Consider the following 17,919-nt stretch of genomic DNA (forward strand, 5'->3'; position numbering starts at 1 on the left):
GCTTAGGGTGCTGGGCACAGGCATCTGGCTCCAGGGGCAGGGCCCAGCAAACAGCCTCCCCTGGGCACAGGCAGACACACACCTCCGATCCGGACACCGCCATGTCAAGTTCAGTGCTGATGGCCACACAGCTCACGGCAGCCTCATGCCCATACAGGATCTGCACGGGCTTTGATGCCAGCCCCATTGAGAGACCATTCTGTGGGGAACACCAGGGCTGGCTCAGGACTGAGGCACCCCACCACCTTGGCCCCAGAGTGAGAAGGCTAAAAGCTCAGAAAAGTGAAGGTCTGATCCAAAGTTAGACAGTTGGAGCCCCAGACTCGCTCACGGTAGTAGTAGGAAGGGGAAGAGAGCAGGGTAGGACTGGAGGCCCACTAGAGGGGCAGATGGGCCGCAGATCTGGACCAAGGGGGCCCACGGGGCTGCCACCCAGCACACCTGCTGCATGAGCCGCCACACCATGCATGTGGTGTCTCGGGAGCCTGAGATGAGGTAGATGCCACAGGTGTCCAGCGCAAGGCAGGTTACTACATCTGCACAGGAGAGGGGAGGAAACGGGACGGGAAAGAGAGAGGGGAGGGGAGAAGAGGGAAAATAGAGCAGTTACCCCTCCCTGGCCAGCTCCGGAGCCCTGCTCCCACCCGCATAACCTGAGCTCCCAGGCAGCACGTACCAAGGTGGCAGCGGAGCTGGCTGAGCAGCCTGCCCCGGGGCAGCACAGTCACTCGCAGGCTGCCATCCCAGTGGCCACCACTGAACAGCAGCTTTCCGTCCGGGGACACTGCCAGGGCTTGCCCACTCACACCACTGCCTGGAACCCACGGGCCGCTCAGCAGTCGCTGCATCCTGACCCAGTGAGGAGGACCACAGGTGAGGCCAGGCTACACAGGAGACCCTCGCCTTCAGAGACCTTGGCCAGAGCATTTAGAGCCCACCCTGGCCCACAACCCTCTGTCCTACTTGGGGTTGCCCATGGTGGGGTCTTTGCTGAAGCTGAAGTAGTTGCTTATGTTTCGGTCATAGGGCAGCCAGCTGTGGGTCCCCAGCAGCCCACTGGCACTCACGGTCACCTGGGCGAGAGAGGACAGAGGTGGGTTGGGGCAGAGTCGGGGGTGGAGCTGAGATGGGGCCCGGCCCGGTGCACTTACCAACAGGTCTGCGGAGCCCTGGGTGATGAAGGAGTGGGGTTGCCGGTGGGGAACCAGGGCCAGCACCAGGGGCACGCCATCGCTGATGACCTGCGGGGGCAGGGCGGGACTAGCTACCCGAGCAGCCGGCTAGAGCCCCCACCATGCTACCTGCTTCTTGGCCCTCAGCCCCGGGGCATCACGTGACAGGCAGAGGTCACTCTGAGAGACATGCAGAGAGCAGTGGGCCTTCAGGGCATCTCAGGAAGTGAGAGACCAGATGGACAAGGAAGACCCTTCAAGCTTGGGTTCAACCTTGGTCATCCCACCCCACGACTCCACATCTCCGAGTCGGCTAGCGTGAGGAGAGGAGAGCCTGAACACCTTGGAGCTGGGGGCCTTCTGGGATGCAGGCAGGAAGGTGAGGAGAGTATTGAGGCCAGACTCCCTCCTTCTGTTCTCCCTAAGGATGACCAGGGGAGTCAACCTGGCCTGACCCTCCCTCATGAAGATGGCACCCAACCCTCAGTGATGTTTACCTCATATTTCCTCTTATTTCCTCGATATTTACCTCTTATTTCTAAGATGTCTTAATATCAGGGACTTTGATTTAGGTTTTCCATCTCCAAGAGATTGGCAAGGACCGTGGAATTAAATGAACTTCACTGGGTAGGTAGTTGAGACCCTGCTTCCTCTCACCTCTGCAAAGAAGGCCTTTAGCTGGCCCAGGTGCTGGAAGATGCTAGGTGAGTTAGTGTCCAGACGTGCAAGGCGCTGGGCTGCTTCCTCCACGGAAAGCCGAGCTGGATGGGGCTCCTGTGGGCAAGGAACCATTCAGCACCGCGGCCAGGGCCTCCCTGACCACGGTCTTCCCAGCCGGCCTTACCTTCAGCAGCTGACAGGGTGTCTGCCCGAAGTTGCTGATGATGCCCTCCAGCGCCTTCCGCTCCCGCTCATCTGCCACCTGGTCCAGGTCCACAGCCCCTGAGCATCGGCAGGTTGGGGGCGGGGTGGGGTGGGGCGGGGGCGGGCAGTCAGGACTCCTTCTGTGCCCCCTGCACGCCCCATCCTCTGCACCCCAACCCTCACCGGCGTCCAGGGCACCGCTCACCCTCGTAAGTGCAGTAATAGAAGACATTGAGGGCCTCCTCTGCAGCTGGCCCCCGCTGCTTGTAGCCAAAGATGAGGTCGATCCACTCATGCAGGTGGGCAGATACATACTCTGACTCCTAGGGGCAGGGAGGTGGCCGTCAGTCCAGGAACAATGGACCCTCTGCCTCGGCCCTCCCCTCTGGCCACCTGCCGGTATGTGTGCGCACATCTCACCAGTGCCCGGCGGTGCTGCTGGATGAAGTCCTCAGGAGAGCTGGCCCATGGGGGCAGTACCACATCACCCACCTTCTCGTTGGTCAGCTGGAGGCAGCCCAGGTCAAAGCCTGGCACAGAAGGCTGGGTCAGCTGTCTCGCTGTGCCTTCTTCACCAGCTCCCCGGCCACCCTCCATCTTCACGCCTCCCGCCCCCACCCAGCGCCTACCGTTCTGGTTCTCCAGGAAATCGGGGAAGTAGAAGAACTCTGGGATGAGCTCCTTCACATCAGCGGGGCTCTCCAGGCGGGCCTGCCAGGCTGCTGCCACTGAGTGGAACTGCCGGTCCGAGCAGTCGAAGCTGGGGAGGGGCACGGGCCAAAGTGAGGCAGTGAGAAGGGAGACAGGGAATGAAAAGGTGCAGCCCTGGACAAGCAGGGAGCCAGCCTGTCCAGGATGCCTGGAAGACCCACCCTTCCCTCATCCACCCTGCCCACCGCCCCACACCATCTGCCTGCCCCTCCACACCGGCCACTCTGCAGCTGGACGTGCAGGGAGGTGAATGGTTCCACGCGGATGAGGTAGTGCATCACGCCAGCCGCATTGGAATAGTGGGTGCCATAATGGAACTTGTCGATGGTGCCCGCTGGGTCCTCGAAGCTCTCATACCTAGAACCACGGTTGGAGGGAATCAGTGGAAGCCCTCCCTGGTCCACCCCAGCCCCGAGCCCAGCCTTGCTCATGCACTCACTTCTCCTTCACAAGCTGGGCGTGCTTGGGGTTCACCACACCAATGGGCTTGGACAGGTCCCGGAAGACGGCTGGGTTGCTGAGGTCCAAGGTTGGGGACACGTAGTCCTGTAGGACCCAGGGGAACTGGCCGCCCACCCGGGCAGGAGCTGCATGAGGGTCCTGATGACCTACATGGCCAGCCTGCCCTGCCCGCACCCTCACCCTCAGGAAGATGGGTGGAGCCCACAGGTGGGGGTGCACCACGGGGAGCAGGAGGGATTGTCTGAGACAGGATTTCCTTCAAGAACAGAGGCCAGGAGGGGAAGGGAGTGGGGCTGGGTGTGCGTGGGGGCAGCAGGGCGTGGGGGACTGAGCCGAGAACAGAGGCCAGGCCTCAGGCAGCACCTGCCCAGGACTGAGCTCAGGGCTTGGCCCTCTATCAGTACCCACACTTGGGTGGACCAGGGCTGGCAGAGCAGAGGGTGGGTGGAGGGGTAGCAGGCCCTTACCACAGGGTACTGAGACAAGTCATTGTAGGTCCGCCCCGCAATGGTGTTGAGCTGCATCAGGTACTCAAAGTTGGAGATCTCTCGCTGCACCCATTTCTGGGGGGGCAAGGATACGAGGTGAGCCGGTGGGCTGCCAGCACTCTCCCCAGTGGTGGGGCTCTGACCTCACCTGACCCCCACCCTCCAGGGCTCTCACCTGCGTAAGACCTGAGGCGCGCAGCATCTCCTGGGGAGAGCGGCTACTTAGGTAGCCTTGGGTAGGGGGTCGCAGACGCAGGAGCCAGGAGTACACCTGGTTCCGCACCTGGGTGTGGGGTGGAATGAGGGAGGGCTGGGGCCTGGGCACGGGGGAAGGGGATGAGGCTGCGGCCCCGCCCGTCTTGCATGGGAAGTTGAGGAAGTAGTTGGCCTGATCAATGAAGAAGAGCTCAAGAGCTGAGCGGCGCAAGTTGAAACGCCGCAGGTGGACCTCGCGCAGCTGGGCCAGTGGGCGCCGGAAGTCATGGCCGATGCCTGTAGGGATGGAGAGCAGGTGCTGGAGCTACCCGCCCCAGCCCCACGAGACCCCAGCCCCCATCCCTGCCGGCCCTCCAGCCCGCTCCAGCAGAACACACCCTCCTCAGTTTCGACCCGCTCGGCACTGCCATCGTAGAAATACACGTGCTGCGTGGTGACCTCCAGCAGCCCTGGGACCACAGCCACCACGGTGACCAGTTGGCACTCAGCTGACAGCACCAGATTCTCATGCTGCTCATCCAGCTCTGCGGCCTCCAACCTGGGGGCCAGCACCCACTTTAGGTACTAGGCTCTGGGACCCCCATTCCCAACCAACCCAAGGACCACACTCTCAAAGTACCACTAAGTTAGGAGGCACGCTGCTCATGATCCCATAGGAGAAGGAGGAGCTGCCCATGGTCCAGACTGGCCCCAGTCCATGCCCTGAAACCTGGGCTTCTAAAGTTCCTGCCAGGACACCAACCCCTGTCCCCAGCCTCCCCTCACTCAGCACCTGCCCACTCCCATGGGCGCACATCCTGGTCTGGCTTCTCAGTCCTGCTCTGGGGTGCCTGGCCATCAAACAGCAACTCTCCATCCTCTTACAGATCTGCCTAACCCTTCCACCTGACTTTGGACTGTCCCTTCAGGGTGGTTAGCCCCACAGCAGGAGGGCAAGTACACTGAGAAGCCCTCTGCCACTGGCAGGCACACATTGGACAGGCCCCCTTGCCCTGGGCAGCTCTTTCCCAGCCCCACTCACAGGGTCTCCAGTGCAGCCAGCTCGTCCTCGCCCAGCTGGTCTTCCTGTAGCTCCTCAGGTAGGCTGCTGACTTTGGCCTCTTTGGTCACAGCGAGAGGCAGTGAGGCCTCCTCGGTGGGTGTCAGGGGGGCCTCACCTGCAATGGGCCCAAGGGTGCTCAGCCAGAGCTGGACAAGACAGGGCTATGAGGTTGGGTGGACACAGCTCGGCACACCCTCTCACCCAGGTTGTCGCGTAGGGCACTGGCCTCCAGGTGAGGGTTGAAGTGATGGTTGGGCACCAGCTTCAGACGCATGCGCGAGTAGGTCTCAGCACTGGAGAGCTTCCAGTGGGGGGTGGGCGGATCCCTACAGATATGACCCCACTTACGGTCATGAGTGGGAAGCAGCGGGTTGCAGACCCCTCTGCCTTCCTCCCAGGCTTCTCCTCAAAGACACTCTCCTGGCCCCTCCCTCCCAAGACCCACCCACCCTACGAGACTCCTCCCAAAGCCCCGCCCACCTCAGGGCCCAGGCCCCACAGGGGCTGGCTAGCTGGCGCCACAGCGCCCCCCAGTGCAGCAGGGCAGTGGAGTGCTGCGCTGCCTGCTGCTTCAGCGCCGCCGCGTATCGCAGCCCCTCGAAGCGCGCCCGCCTCTGCACAGGGTCCAGCACCAGCTCCTGCGGGGTGGGGGTGGAGGAACAGGTGAGGCCCGCTGGGTGCTTCCAGCTCCTCTCTCTCCTCTCAGTCCCAGCAGCCGTCCTCTGGGTCCACAGAGGGCCCAAGTGTGGAGCTGCTCCCGGCCCCCAGGGCAGGTCGCACACCTGGAAGGCCCGACGGCTGCGCGCGCGCTCCCGCTGGCGCCGCTGCCCACTGCTCATGAGCATGTCGTAGCAGGCGTTCCAGAAGCCCGACATGAGGTCGTGACTCTTAGCGTAGGTGTCCATTTCGAACTGTGACATGGTGGGCTGCACCTGGAGGACCGGACAGGGAGAGGCGACCGCGCTCGATGTGGGCCCCCAGCCCCCACTACTTTGCCCGTGCCCCTGGCCCCAGGCACCTGCTTGTCAATGAAGTGACGCCATTCGGGGGTGGCACAGAAGGCCTGGAAGTCCTCGAAGAAGGTGGGGCTCCCGTTGGTGGGCGGCAGGGAAGGCAGGCCCCACTGTAGCCCCAGTGGGCCGTAGGCGCGGTCCAGCAGCGTGCGCACCAGCGGCACCAACCACGAGCAGCGCTCTGCAGCAGCGGCGGCGACTGGGGGCTCCCCGTTCTCGGTGGGGGTCTCTGATGGGGAGGTGTTCAGCGCCCGCGCCAGCGCCGCCTCCAGCTTGGAGAGCACGTAGCAAGCCTCCTCTCGGCGCATGGGCACTGCGGTCTGCAGCAGCGCGTGCAGCTTCACGTAGGCTTGGGCGTGCAGCTGCGGACGGAAGAGTAGGGGTGTCACTAGCTACTCCCCGAGCTCCCTAGATCCGCTGCGCACCCTCCCCCCACAGCCGCCCTGCGCTCACCTGCGGGTCCTCCAGCAGGATGTAGCCGAGCACCAGGCGCAGGCCGATCTGCGCCATCTCTCGGAGGTCCGCTGTGCCGTTGGCCAGGTGTGGCCAGGCTCCCAGGCGATCCAGCAGGCTACACACTCCTTCGAACAGCTGCCGCACACCATATATTCCAGGTGGCCATCACCAGATGAAGCCAGAAGCCCGTGAGGAGAGAGGGAAGTAAGGTTTGGGCTGGGGGCCAGAGAGGGTTTCCACATACAGATAGACCTCTGCTCACAGATACCAGAGCTGAGGTCCCCATGATTGCACATGTATACTCAGCCACTCTGCAGACCAAGAGCCCTCCGGGCATGTGAACACAGTGCTCCTGCCCCGAGCTGCCATACCTTCTCACTCCACAGCTCCTGGTTACCATGGCCCTCGGCACACAGGAAGTCCTGCAGCAGACGCAGCAGCCAAAGCGCCTGCTGGGTGAGGCTGGCCAGGACCCCAGGGGGGGCCTCTTTGATGTCGGTCAGGGCTGACTCCAGCATCATCTCCAGGAGGCTGGAGGGGAATGAGGGACTCTGGTGTCTACCTGACTGCCTTCTGGACCCCCAGGCTTCCCCACAGCCCTGCTCCCTCACCTGCGCTTGATGCAGTCTGGTGGGCGCACCAGCGTGGCTGAGGACCCCAGCTGGGTGAGCACGGAGAAGACCTGGCCGCGCTCCCGCCAGGCGGCCTCGTCACTGCCATCCACACCCCGCCACGTCACTGAGAACAGCACGTTGGTGAGCAGGTTACAAAGCTCCTCCTCACAGGTTTGCTGTGGACACAGGGGGTGTGTGGAGTGCAGGCTGGGGAGGGAGGGAATCACTGCCCCAGCACCATCCCTGTTCAGCACCTCTGCCCACCCACTAGTAGGCACAGCAGGAGGCTGAGCCTTTGGCCAACGGCCCAGCCAGTGTGCTGCTGAGGGCCTAGACAAACAGTGTGGGACTCGACCACCACCTGAGTTCCAGGGAGGATCCTGGGGTTCCAGGATTCCTAAGAGGAGATGAGGCAGTTCACATAGTTACCTCACAGGCCTCAAGGACTGTCCCAGAACCCTCTGGAATAATGCCATTGAATAAGCAAAGGCCCCTCCCCAGATCCAGAAGCACAAGGCAGGACTCTTAGAGCCATGCTGCTCACCAGCCCTGAAAAGCCCGTGTCCCACAGGCTCTCAAGGGCCTTCCAAAGCCTGGCAAGTGCCCCCAGCTGTCTCAGCACAACTTGCCCTGTTCTGGAATATCCGCCACCCCTCAGAGAACACACTGCAGAGGAAAGTTATGAGGGGGCAGCGCTGGACCTGACCGGCCGTCACAGCCCTGATGTCAAACAGTACCACACCTCTGGAAAAGCTCCACTGGCTGCCCTGGGCCCCCGAGGAGCCCTACCTCAGAGCCCGCCTCACCTGAGGGTTGCTGGTATTGGAGGTGTCATCCCCACTGATGGTGGGCTCTGGCAGGCTGCCGTCCTCCAGCACGTTGGAGAGACTGGAGCTGTGGCGGCCCTGGGCCATAGGGAAGGGCCGGGGTCCATCGAGTGGGGATGGTGTGCCAGGCTGGCTGGCTGGAGTGACAGTCCCGCTGCCACTGCCACCACCGGCAGTATTTCCTGAGCTCACACTGGCCCGCTCCAGGCCCAGCTCAAAGGGGGTGGCGAACGGGGAGAGGGCGTGGTAAAAGGCATCAGGGTCAGGGGCCTCTGGGGGCAGGAAGACGTCTGAAGGCTCAGGCGACTCGGTGGGTGGCTTGTGTGAGGCTGGCTCCGGGGAGGTGGGTGGCTCAGGGGTAAAGGGCAGGGGACTGCCGGCTGTGACAGCTTCCAGGACAAACAGCCGGGTCAGCACATCCTGCCAGCCGGCCTGGCGGGCCAGCAGCCGCACTATGTCTGGCTGTCCGTAGATGAGGTGGAAGAGCTGCCAGGCCAGGGCACAGGAAGTGAGGGACTCACTCGACAGCCTGCCCCAGCACCTCCTCAGGGGGCCTTTGCACGGGAGGCCTGCAGAGACCCCTCATCCCAGGCAGGCAAAGCCCTCAGGGTGGAAGCCACCCCACACCCCCAACAAAGCTTTCACTTTCCACTCACCTGACGACAAATGTCCAGGCGGACGCTGAGGTCAGCCTGGAGGGACAGTTGCACCACAGCCAACAGATCAGAGAGGTTCAGGCAATCTGGGAAGATGGCCAGAAAAGGCCTGAGGGACTGACCCCAGAGGGGAACTGTGCCCCGTTGCTGGGTCAGCCTCGGCCCTTGGACCAACACCTTCCTGATTCCCACCTGCCCTGTCTCCTGGATCCATGTCATCCCTCTACCTGGCCTGCCTCTTGGCCCCGCCCAGGTTGTACCTGCCCCCAGGAACAGCTTGTAGAGGCCCTGGCAGAGCTGGGGGGAAACGGCGCCGTCTGGCAGGCAGGCAACGAGACCCTGGAGACCACACTCTCGCAGCCGGAGCCGCTGACGGCTGCGCTCAGGTAAGCGCTCATTCTGTTGCAGTCTGCGCAGGATCTGTGTGGGGTCATCATCAAGGGGAAGGAGTTACTGTAGGAGGGTAAGCCACCACACAGGGGTGGGGCTCCAAGAGAGGCCTGCAAAGACAGCTCCACCCACTAGCCCAGGGCCTTCTGCCTATCCCTGGACTCAGGCAGGAGCCCCAGTGAATGAGAATGCAGGGTTCGGGGGGAGCTAGATGTACCTTGCAGACTCGGTCGGGCAGCAAGGGCATGGGCCTCGGCCTCACCAGCAGTGCCAGCAGCACCTCAAGGTTCCCCGGCTCCAGCAGGAAGACAGCCAGAGACTCCTGTGCTGGGGAGCCTTGCAGCAGCGCCAGCAGCAGATCCAGCGCACCCACCACCTGGGGACACAAAGGCTTACGCTAATCGCACCCAGCCCCAAGGCCCGCAACATGGTCCACGCTCCACCCCTCATCCAGGCTTCACCTCTGCCAACCTCTAGCCTACCTGGCCATCATCACCCAAGGCCGCCAGAAAGTTTAGCACCACCTGCAGGTCATCAGCGGTAGAGCTCCGCACCAGAAACTCCCGGGCCAGGCCCAGGAGTGACGTCTGCACTGTGCGCAGGTCGTCGGCGGGTAGGGGGCGCTCGCGCTGCGGACTGGGCAGGTCCCAGCAGAGAGGTCACCCAGGGCCAGGGAAACCACCAGGACATGGAAGGGAGGCGAGAACACGGAGGGCCGGCAGGTGAGCTGCGGGGCTGAACAGACCTGCCCCCAAGGCCCGAGGCTGGAGCATCAGCACCCCACCCCATCTGTCCCCACCAGCCTCACCTGTAGTGGACACGCAGGGCATCAAGGATGAACTGGACCCCATACTTCTTCCGCAGCTTCTGTCTGTGCTCACGGACTATGCTAGACACATACTGGATGTGGCCTGAGCGGGCATCAGCAGAGGGCTCAGCCCACCAGGCTGCGCTGGGTTCCTTCCATCATCCAGGACAGGGCCATGCCACTGCCAGACCCCCACCCCCACCCCGACCAGGGGAGGGTCGTCGTCCCCTCAGATCAGCTACAGGGCTGTAGCCTCTGAGAACGTCCACTGCCACCCTGGCTGGCAGCATCTCCTCACCCAAGTCGGCACACCTACCCAGGCGCACAGCGAAGTCGCTGAGGGTCCAGAGGTGAAAGTTGAAGAGCAAGTGCTGGTAGAGCAGGTACAGGAGGGGCCCACTGCCCTCGGCTGCCACCTGCTCCATCAGCAGCTGGGCAGACATGAGCACATTCATGTCCATGGCCCAGCTGGGGACCTGGGTGGGGGCAGGAGCTGGGGTGAGATGTCAGGCCTTGTCCACCCACTATCAGGCCTCCCAGTTTCCACCCTGCCCTGCACAGGCAGATGGACACAAACATCCTGGCTGCTCCAAACCCTCTGGCGGCTCCCTGCCCTCTGAAGTACAAGCTCCCAGCCTACTGTGCGGGTGTCCTGCCCCAGCCTGTGCTGGTACTTCCCCAGACCCTCTTGGCCCAACCCTGCCCCGCCTTTCAAATGCCACCTCTCCCAGGAGGCCCTCCCTGACTGATGGCATCAGGCACCCCGGCTTGGTCCCTCCAACAGCCCCTTGGTCAGATGAAGGAGTCCCCTCCCCGCCTGCCCCAGCAGGCCTCACCTTGCGCAAGAGGGCCCCGATGATGGCGGGCCCCTGGCAGTGCATCAGGCTCTCCTGATTCACGGGGTGGCCCTGCAGGAAGTTCCGCAGCATCAGCAGAAAGGCAGCCACTGCATTCTTCTCCATTCGCTCCTCTGCCACCACCAGGAAGGGGACAGGTGTGCGTCAAAGGCCTGTCAGGGGCTACAAGACCTCAAGCACTCCAGCCCCCTGCCAGGCCAAGGTCTTCTCTCACCAACACAGGCACCAGGGACACTTTACCTGAGGACTTGCCCAGTGGGAGAAGCAGGCCCTGGGCACTTTGGCCAGAGGTCAGTTCGGGCCCCACAAGGTCATGTGTTTCTGCTGGACCTGCCTCGGCTTCCTGGGGTTGTGCAGCCACTCGCTCCAGCAGGGGCAGCAGGGCACCCATGCCTCCCACGCAGTTCACCACATCCTGTGGGCAGGGGGCCTCCGTGAGGGCAGCACCCCATCATCTCCTGCCCCCTCCACCCTGCAGACCCTCCAACCTGGAATCCTGGGTCTCCTTAAGACCTCCCAGGGCACGGAGCCACTCCAGCCCACCCTGCACACTGCCCGTGCTCACACTGTCCACGTGGGCACACACCTTCACGTCCCAGGTCTCCACTCTATGGCCCGTAAGGCGGCCATCCAGCCCATGGCCAGGGGACAGGTCCAAGCAGATGTTGTTTTTACAGGCCTGGGAACAGGGGGTGAGCAAGGCTCAGTGTGGTGGGGGAGGCAGGCGACAGAGGGTGGGAGCCAGGGGAGATTGAGCCAACTGCCCAGCCCCCATACCTGAGGTGAGTAATGGAGGAGCAGTCTGGTGCCAAGTTCACGCAGTTCACCCTCAGGCTTGAAGGGTGCTGTCTCATTGGGCCCTGGAGGTGGGCAGGGGGCTTCAGACCTGGCTGGGCTTGCAGCCAGACCCCACCCAGAGCCTGCCTCTCCTCTGCCTGATCAGAAGACAGACCCTTGGGGATACCCACTCCCCACTGGAGCCCTACTTTTGGGCCTGGACACTTTGTGAGACCCAACCTCTTGGGTCGTGGGAACAGGGGTAGGGCTGGGGCGGGGCGTGGGGAGCACGCTGCATACCCAGGGCGCACAGGACGCGCAGGGCGGCCGCCTGCAGGGCTTCATGGAAGATGGCCACAGCCCCCAGTTCGCCCTCCAGGGAGGTGGGGCTGCCCCACCGAGTGTCCTGCGTGCCAGCAAGGGTGGAGCTGATGCTGCCCTCCTGCAGGGGGGCCACCAGCCCGGACCCCCAGCCAAGCCCTGTGGTGGCCGGGACTGACTGGGAGCGGGTGAGCGAGGGGTGAGTGTGAGCCAGGGCGGCGGGGCCCGGTGGCGCAGGCAGCCCCGTGGTGGTGGTCGTTGTGCGGTGCCCAGCAGACCCGATACAGCAAGACGAGAAAGGCTGTGGGGCCAGGGTTGGGGGGCGGTCGGTCAGGTCACGTTACAGCCTGGGGTTCCACCTTCCTCAGGGACCCCCAAGGCTGCACAGACCCCAGAGGCTGAAGCCTGTGGGGTGGGGGAAGGGAAACAGGGGCTCCAGGGCCCACCCTGTCCAAGGCTGCCCAGCTACCCAAACCTCCCCAAACCCTGCCTGGCACACCTCACTAAGGGACGGGCAGCGAAGGGGTGCTGTCTTGACCAGATGGCCGTCTTTGTAGACGTGGACCAGGTTCTGGCTGAAGGGCCGGCGCCCGGGCACATGGACTATGGCCACACAGTGCTACAACAGAAGCCACGAGATCAGGTGAGGCCCTGGTGTCCCCTGCACCTCCCGGGCCACGTGAGGATGGAGGCTCACCCAGGCGGAGTCGGCAAAGGACACTTCAGGCAAGCTCATGGTCAAGTATTCCTTCCGGGTGCACACAGCCACCACCAGGGTTCCAGCCGCCGTGAAGAAGGCTTCAAACCCCGAGCCACTGCTGGTGAAGAAGCTGAGGGCCAGCCAAGCCGGTTAAGCCTGCTGGTTCTCCCGCTTACCCTGGCAGCCTGCCCTGACCCCTGGCAGTCACCTACCTGTACAGCTGCTTCCGCTGGAGCGGCCGGGTGGGGGTGGGGGTGGGGGCGGGGGCAGGTGCTCCAGCCATGGGGTGCAGACAGAGCCAGGCATGGAAGGTGAAACCAGGGCCTGGCCAGCGCTGCACAGGGGGGACCATGATGCCCGCCATACTGGGTGTTAGGTCAAAGTAGCGTAGGGCTCGTGCTGGGCCCTGGTGCCGGGCCATGCCAGAGAGCGCGCGGATGATGGCACCTGCGTGGCGGGCCTGCCCAGCCTCTGCTCCACCTGGCCCCGAGTCCAACCCTGGCGGCGGGCGAAGCAAGCGCCGCAGCTCCGAGGGCCTTAGCGACACGTGGCCCAGTGCTTGCAGCAGTGCCAACAACTGCTCCTGGCAGCGGGTCCCCAGGGCCACCCCCTCGCTGAGCGTCTCCAGAAGGCAGCCCACCAGACCCGCCTGCACGCACGTGGCACGGCTGGCAGGGCAGCTGTCACAGAGCCACCAGAGGCGCTGTGCTAGGAAGAGCCGCAGCTCAGCCGTGGGCAGGCTCGGCAGCCACCTCATCAGCACAAGCACTGGCTGCTCGTTGCGGATCGGCGGTGGGGGACACGTGCTGTGGTCGCCCTCCACAGCCTGTGGGGGGAGAGGATGGGCTAGCCCCCAGGCATCTGGCATGGAACAGGCCACCCTCACAACAGTGGGACTTCCTGCATCGTCCTGGGACTTGCTAACAAGCAATAGCTTCTGGACCCCATGCAGCTCAGAGTCCTCGCCCCAGTGACCCCGACACACAGGATTAGGACACAGGTCACACTGTGTACGGGCCACAGTCAGTATGGTCCCCCAAAGCGGACAGCTCATTTTCTGTGCTTGCCCTGACTCAGTCCTGGCTGCCCACAGGGACCCTGACCCCCAGCCCCTGCCCTCACCATGTTGAGCAGCTCTTGCAACAGCCGATGGGTGGGGGGACCGTGGCTCTGCAGGACCTCGTGCAGGTGAGGGTAGCCAATGCGCTCCTTAAACACCTCCTGTGCCAGGATGGATGGGAAAGGCGCGAGCACGGATGTGGGCCCCAGGGCATGCTCACAACCCATGGGAACCTTGGAGGAGGTTCAGGGCTCCCTCGCCCAGCTCTGACTCTGGATCACAGTGATAGTAGGGGTGGGGACCCATGGCAGGATGGGGGGGAACGGCTCTGCCTCGGAGGGCTGCAGATGGTGGTCAGCCACAAGCATCCGTTCCCCTCCAGCCAGGACACCCAGCTCCCAGGACTAATGACGAATGACCATACCTGCCCCATGGGCTGATCTGCACCCCAGAGGACAGGATGGCCACCTCCCCAGCTCACTTGCTCTGACAGCCATCAGCCAGACCCGTTCTATTTAACTCCACCCCATGGCCCTACTGTAGTGCGACGGCAGCATCCTCACCTTGGCGGAGGGGGAGCCACTCATGATGCAGGTCAGCACTCTGACCACGTGGACTGCAATGGCGTCTGTGTCCTGGTCCAGTACCTTGGGGTGGGGAGGGGCAGTCAGGAGAGGCAGGTGCCAGGATGTCGCAGCTGGCAGCACCCTGCAGTGAAAGGGGTGCAGGGACAGGGGGAGATGCCCCCAGGCCAGTAGCTGAGTGGGCTTGGGGCCCCAAGAGCTGGCACCCTGACATGGACACCAGTGTGTCTACCTTTGCCCAAACTACTGTGACCTTCACCCTGACCTTAGGGCCCCCTCTGAACCGCTTGGCAAGACCCGCTCAGAGAGAGGCCGGAAGAAGCCGAGGCTGGGAAGATCACCAGTGAACGCTTTTGCTGCAGCCCTCTGCCCACCACAGTCTGGTGGGTTCATAGGCCTCAGTCTCCACCCATCCCCACCCAAGCTAGACACACGTGCAGGCAGGCTGGCAAGTGCCCCATCACCCATGATGATTGACAGGGGGTCTGGGGATTTAGGGACAATCAATCACAGGATGTTAGAACCAAAAGAACCTTCGAGACCTTTAAGTCCTACCCTGCCCCTTTCCCCTAGATCCAGGTGGGAACAGAGGCTCAGCCTGGACAGACCTGACGACCCAGGGCATGTGACTCCTTCACCCGGCCCTACAGAGGCGTGAGGGGCCAGGAGGGCTTGACATTGTGTCAGCAGCTGCTAGACTATTTCAGCTCCGTGGAGCCCTTGGCCCCAGCTCTGCCCGACTCCCCAAGGGATCTCAGGCAATCTTCTTCCCCTGTCCAGGCTTCAGATTCCTCATCTGTAACAAGCAGGGGTCTCACCAGCCTCGCCTGCTTTGTAGAGGAATGGACCTGCAGGTTCTCAGAAAACAGCCAAGTGCAATAGACACACGGGGCTGCTTCATGAGGCCAGAGCAAGGGCAGGGCTCCGGACACGGGGGCCCAGGTGTTGAGCCACAGAGGGGGTGCCCCATGAACAGCCCCCAACCAACACCCTACAGCCTCCTGGAGCCCGCAGGTGAGGTGAGCAGGGGGCACGGCATGAGGTCATGAGGGGACGGGGAACTCCCAGGGACCTGCTTAGGGCAAGTTCAAGGATTCAAGCAAAGAAGTGGCCCCATGTGAGGGACCCCCTCTGTGAGCGCCCACAGCCAAATCCCTGAGTATCTGGCCTCCTGTTTCTGCTTTGGTGCAATGGAGCTGGGTGGTTGAGTATCGAAGGTTCCTTCCGGCTCGGCAAAGCCAAACCCCAGCTCCCAGGACTAACACCAGGCAGGGCACAGATCCCTCCTGTGTGGCTCCCTGGGCTGGGGATCTGGAAGGCCGGTGAGACAGCGTGGGGGACCCAGCCCCATCGCTAGGCTCCACCAGGCCTCACACAGATCTGCTTGCTCCCCCTGCAAACTGCAGAAAGACTCAAAGAGGGAGCCCCAAGGGGTACATGCCCAGGGACGTGCGTGACTGAGGTGGTGTCGGCCTGAGGGTGGTACCTTCTGGACATCGGGCTCAGTCAGTAACCAGGTAGCCAGGTCACTGTCCCCCTCAGGGGGCGCCCGGGCCTGCAGGTACAGCTGTGGGGATGCGGGAGGGCATAAGGTGGAGGGGGCAGAGGAGAGAAAAGATGGGGGAAGGGTGGGGTTAGAGCAGGACCTGGGGCGGCTGCCAGGGCTCCCCCCACAGGCAAGGATGTGCCCTGAGCCCCAGGCCAAGTGCCCCCCGGCACAAGGGCAGAGCAGGGAGCTGAGCCACCCACACCTGCCCAGAGGGACAGCTCCGGGGGCAGATGAGTGGGCAGGAGTAGACACTGCATCCGAAACAGCTGAGCCTTCCCTCCTGCCCGACACCTGGGACTGGGGAGAAGGGAAAACGGGGGGCCAGGGCAGCTCCCGTCCGTCTACGACACCCTCTTCCTATGGGGTCCAGAGCATCCTGACTCCAGGCCCTCCCACTGAAGAGCAAGCCACCCCACCAGCCCCAGCGCATCCAGCCCATTTGCTCAGCATCCGTACGTGGTGCCCCTAGCCTCTGGTTCCAGGCCCCTGACCTGGGCCCCGCCCACCTTGCTGTTCTGGATGAGGCGAATCAGGTGTTCAAAGCAGTTGTTGCTGAGGAAGGTGGCCTGCAGCACTGGCCGGTCCTCGCATGCCAGCATCATGGGGATGGCATCTGTGGAGGGGTCAAGGGTCAGCCCCGCCAAGCATCTTGCCAGCACCACCTCTGGTCAGCCTGAAACCTTCCTCCCATGCTGCCCAGGCCGGCCTTTCCATCACCATTTGGGGCTTCCCCTCCTAATGCCACCTCCCCGAGAGGCCATACACACCAAGCATGCTGACCCGCAGGGTGACATGGGCTTCTCCAGGGTCCGGGCTCGGCCCGGCTGGCCAGTCGGTATTAAGGATGCGGAAGTAGCCCTCCAGCAGGGCTCGGAGCTCTGGCCCCCGCGGGGGTGCGCGGCTGGCGTGCAAGACGTGTACAGCACCCACCAGCACCTCCAGGGCCAGCGGCACCAGGCGGGGGTCCTGGGCTGGCCTGTGGCCCCAGCCCCGCACCACATCCAGCAGACCCTGCACAGAGCCGGCACTCACAGCCTTCTGCCCGTTCTCCTGCAGGTGTGGGCAGAGATGGGGAGTTGGTTCACCCAGCAGAGAAACCCCGAGACAGCCACTCCCTGGCCCACAGTCTCCTCCAAGCCTACCTTCCCTCCCGCAAGAACAGCTCCAAAGAGGTGGATGAGACGCAGCAGGAGTACAGAAGGCAAGCGGTCTGCATCTCGCAGGCTCTCTGGACGGGAGAGGGGGCAAGACAAGGTCAGCAAGCTTGCAGGGCTGTGGGTCCAGGGGCCACACAAGAGGTGGGTGCCCTGGGGTGGCAGGGGGAGACTGGGAGATCACATCTCAAGGAGAAGACTGGCTCTGCGCTGGGAATCTCTAAAGTGTCGTGACTCTGTGCCAGGGGTTCTCAGGAGGACACAGCCCTTCTTTGGGGAGCTTATAAGGGGCATGGCCCTGCCCTAAGAGCCTAGCCAGATCCCTGGATCCTTAATCCTGAAAGTGAGGACCCCAGGGTGAGCGCCCCCCATACACACTTCCCCACGGCAACCTAGGGTTTAGTTTCTTAGATGCAAATCTCCTTGTCCCTTTGCGCTGTGACGGTTGGAGCTTGCCGTGAGCAGCTCTGGGGGCCCTGCAGTGTCTACTACACAGATACCCCACACACCATCCCCCACACCCGCACTGGGACTTCTAGGGGCTTTCACAGCGTCATATCTGGGAGGCCCACCTGGCCCTGCTCCAGCCAAGCTGGACAGGATGCCAGGACATGAACTGAAACCCAGAGAGCAGAAAGGACCAGCTCTGGGTCACATGAGTGTGTAGGGGCTGGGACCATGCAGGGCTGCCTTGACCGGTGGGATGGGGAGGGAGGCTTCCCCAGGAACAGCACCATGGCTGGAGAGCAGAGAGTGAGTGGGGCTGAAAAGGAAGGCTGTGGGGAGGAGCAGGATGGGATTCTGAGGGTGTCAGGCCCCCAGAGAGGAATTTATAGCACAGAGAACAAAATCCTGCATGTATTAAGAAGAGTACTCAGGCTGTGGAACAGCAGAGCCAGGAAACTCCCCAGGGGCATCTCCCCTCTTGGAGGTGTTGCCCCAACTCCAGACCCAAGCCCACGGCTCCCTGGGGCAACCCAGAAACACTGAGATATTTTCTAGCCCAATACGCCACCGCCTTCCCAAGCTGGCCTACCCCTGTCCAGGCAACACCCTGCCCTAGTAGTGGCTTAGTGCAAGTCACTCAGTCATGTGCAACTCTTTGCCATCCCATGGACTGTAGCCCGCCAGGCTCCTCTGTCCAGGGGATACTCCAGGCAAGAATACTGGAGTGGGTTGCCATTTCCTCCTCCAGGGG

At 63.0% G+C, this 17,919-nt stretch overlaps 1 protein-coding gene across 10 annotated transcripts in view; it reads right to left on the bottom strand.

Annotated features, from left to right (window-relative positions):
- NBEAL2 (neurobeachin like 2) overlaps positions 1–17,919 on the bottom strand; it is a 30,690-nt gene that overhangs the window by 1,943 nt on the left and 10,828 nt on the right. For 3 of the 10 annotated variants that reach the window (XM_086368298.1, XM_086368299.1, XM_086368295.1), the window contains 43 exons: positions 16,710–16,795; positions 16,335–16,617; positions 16,074–16,180; positions 13,998–14,081; positions 13,497–13,595; positions 12,587–13,200; positions 12,372–12,504; positions 12,174–12,293; positions 11,654–11,975; positions 11,354–11,436; positions 11,163–11,255; positions 10,817–10,991; positions 10,556–10,689; positions 10,036–10,195; positions 9,720–9,822; positions 9,394–9,547; positions 9,129–9,287; positions 8,782–8,941; positions 8,522–8,607; positions 7,845–8,351; positions 7,036–7,214; positions 6,796–6,955; positions 6,422–6,559; positions 5,974–6,330; positions 5,738–5,887; positions 5,436–5,593; positions 5,157–5,281; positions 4,935–5,070; positions 4,291–4,451; positions 3,873–4,189; positions 3,677–3,772; positions 3,187–3,311; positions 2,964–3,104; positions 2,666–2,796; positions 2,457–2,566; positions 2,242–2,359; positions 2,017–2,114; positions 1,830–1,946; positions 1,152–1,241; positions 964–1,073; positions 677–849; positions 442–536; positions 83–199 (listed from right to left, as the gene is read on the bottom strand). In XM_086368298.1, the coding sequence (XP_086224424.1) occupies positions 83–199; positions 442–536; positions 677–849; positions 964–1,073; positions 1,152–1,241; positions 1,830–1,946; positions 2,017–2,114; positions 2,242–2,359; positions 2,457–2,566; positions 2,666–2,796; positions 2,964–3,104; positions 3,187–3,311; positions 3,677–3,772; positions 3,873–4,189; positions 4,291–4,451; positions 4,935–5,070; positions 5,157–5,281; positions 5,436–5,593; positions 5,738–5,887; positions 5,974–6,330; positions 6,422–6,559; positions 6,796–6,955; positions 7,036–7,214; positions 7,845–8,351; positions 8,522–8,607; positions 8,782–8,941; positions 9,129–9,287; positions 9,394–9,547; positions 9,720–9,822; positions 10,036–10,195; positions 10,556–10,689; positions 10,817–10,991; positions 11,163–11,255; positions 11,354–11,436; positions 11,654–11,975; positions 12,174–12,293; positions 12,372–12,504; positions 12,587–13,200; positions 13,497–13,595; positions 13,998–14,081; positions 16,074–16,180; positions 16,335–16,617; positions 16,710–16,795 (7,064 nt within the window). Of the gene's footprint in view, positions 1–82; positions 200–441; positions 537–676; positions 850–963; positions 1,074–1,151; positions 1,242–1,829; positions 1,947–2,016; positions 2,115–2,241; positions 2,360–2,456; positions 2,567–2,665; positions 2,797–2,963; positions 3,105–3,186; positions 3,335–3,676; positions 3,773–3,872; positions 4,190–4,290; positions 4,452–4,934; positions 5,071–5,156; positions 5,282–5,435; positions 5,594–5,737; positions 5,888–5,973; positions 6,331–6,421; positions 6,560–6,795; positions 6,956–7,035; positions 7,215–7,844; positions 8,352–8,521; positions 8,608–8,781; positions 8,942–9,128; positions 9,288–9,393; positions 9,548–9,719; positions 9,823–10,035; positions 10,196–10,555; positions 10,690–10,816; positions 10,992–11,162; positions 11,256–11,353; positions 11,437–11,653; positions 11,976–12,173; positions 12,294–12,371; positions 12,505–12,586; positions 13,201–13,496; positions 13,596–13,997; positions 14,143–15,504; positions 15,586–16,073; positions 16,181–16,334; positions 16,618–16,709; positions 16,796–17,919 lie in introns of those variants that run through there. The other 7 variants (XM_086368297.1, XM_086368294.1, XM_086368300.1 and 4 more) reach the window with 6 other exon arrangements.

The sequence above is a fragment of the Bos grunniens genome, chromosome 22 (assembly GCF_055505025.1).
Source record: "Bos grunniens cultivar Pamir isolate PY7600 chromosome 22, Bosgru_T2T1.0, whole genome shotgun sequence".
Lineage (NCBI taxonomy): Eukaryota > Metazoa > Chordata > Mammalia > Artiodactyla > Bovidae > Bos > Bos grunniens.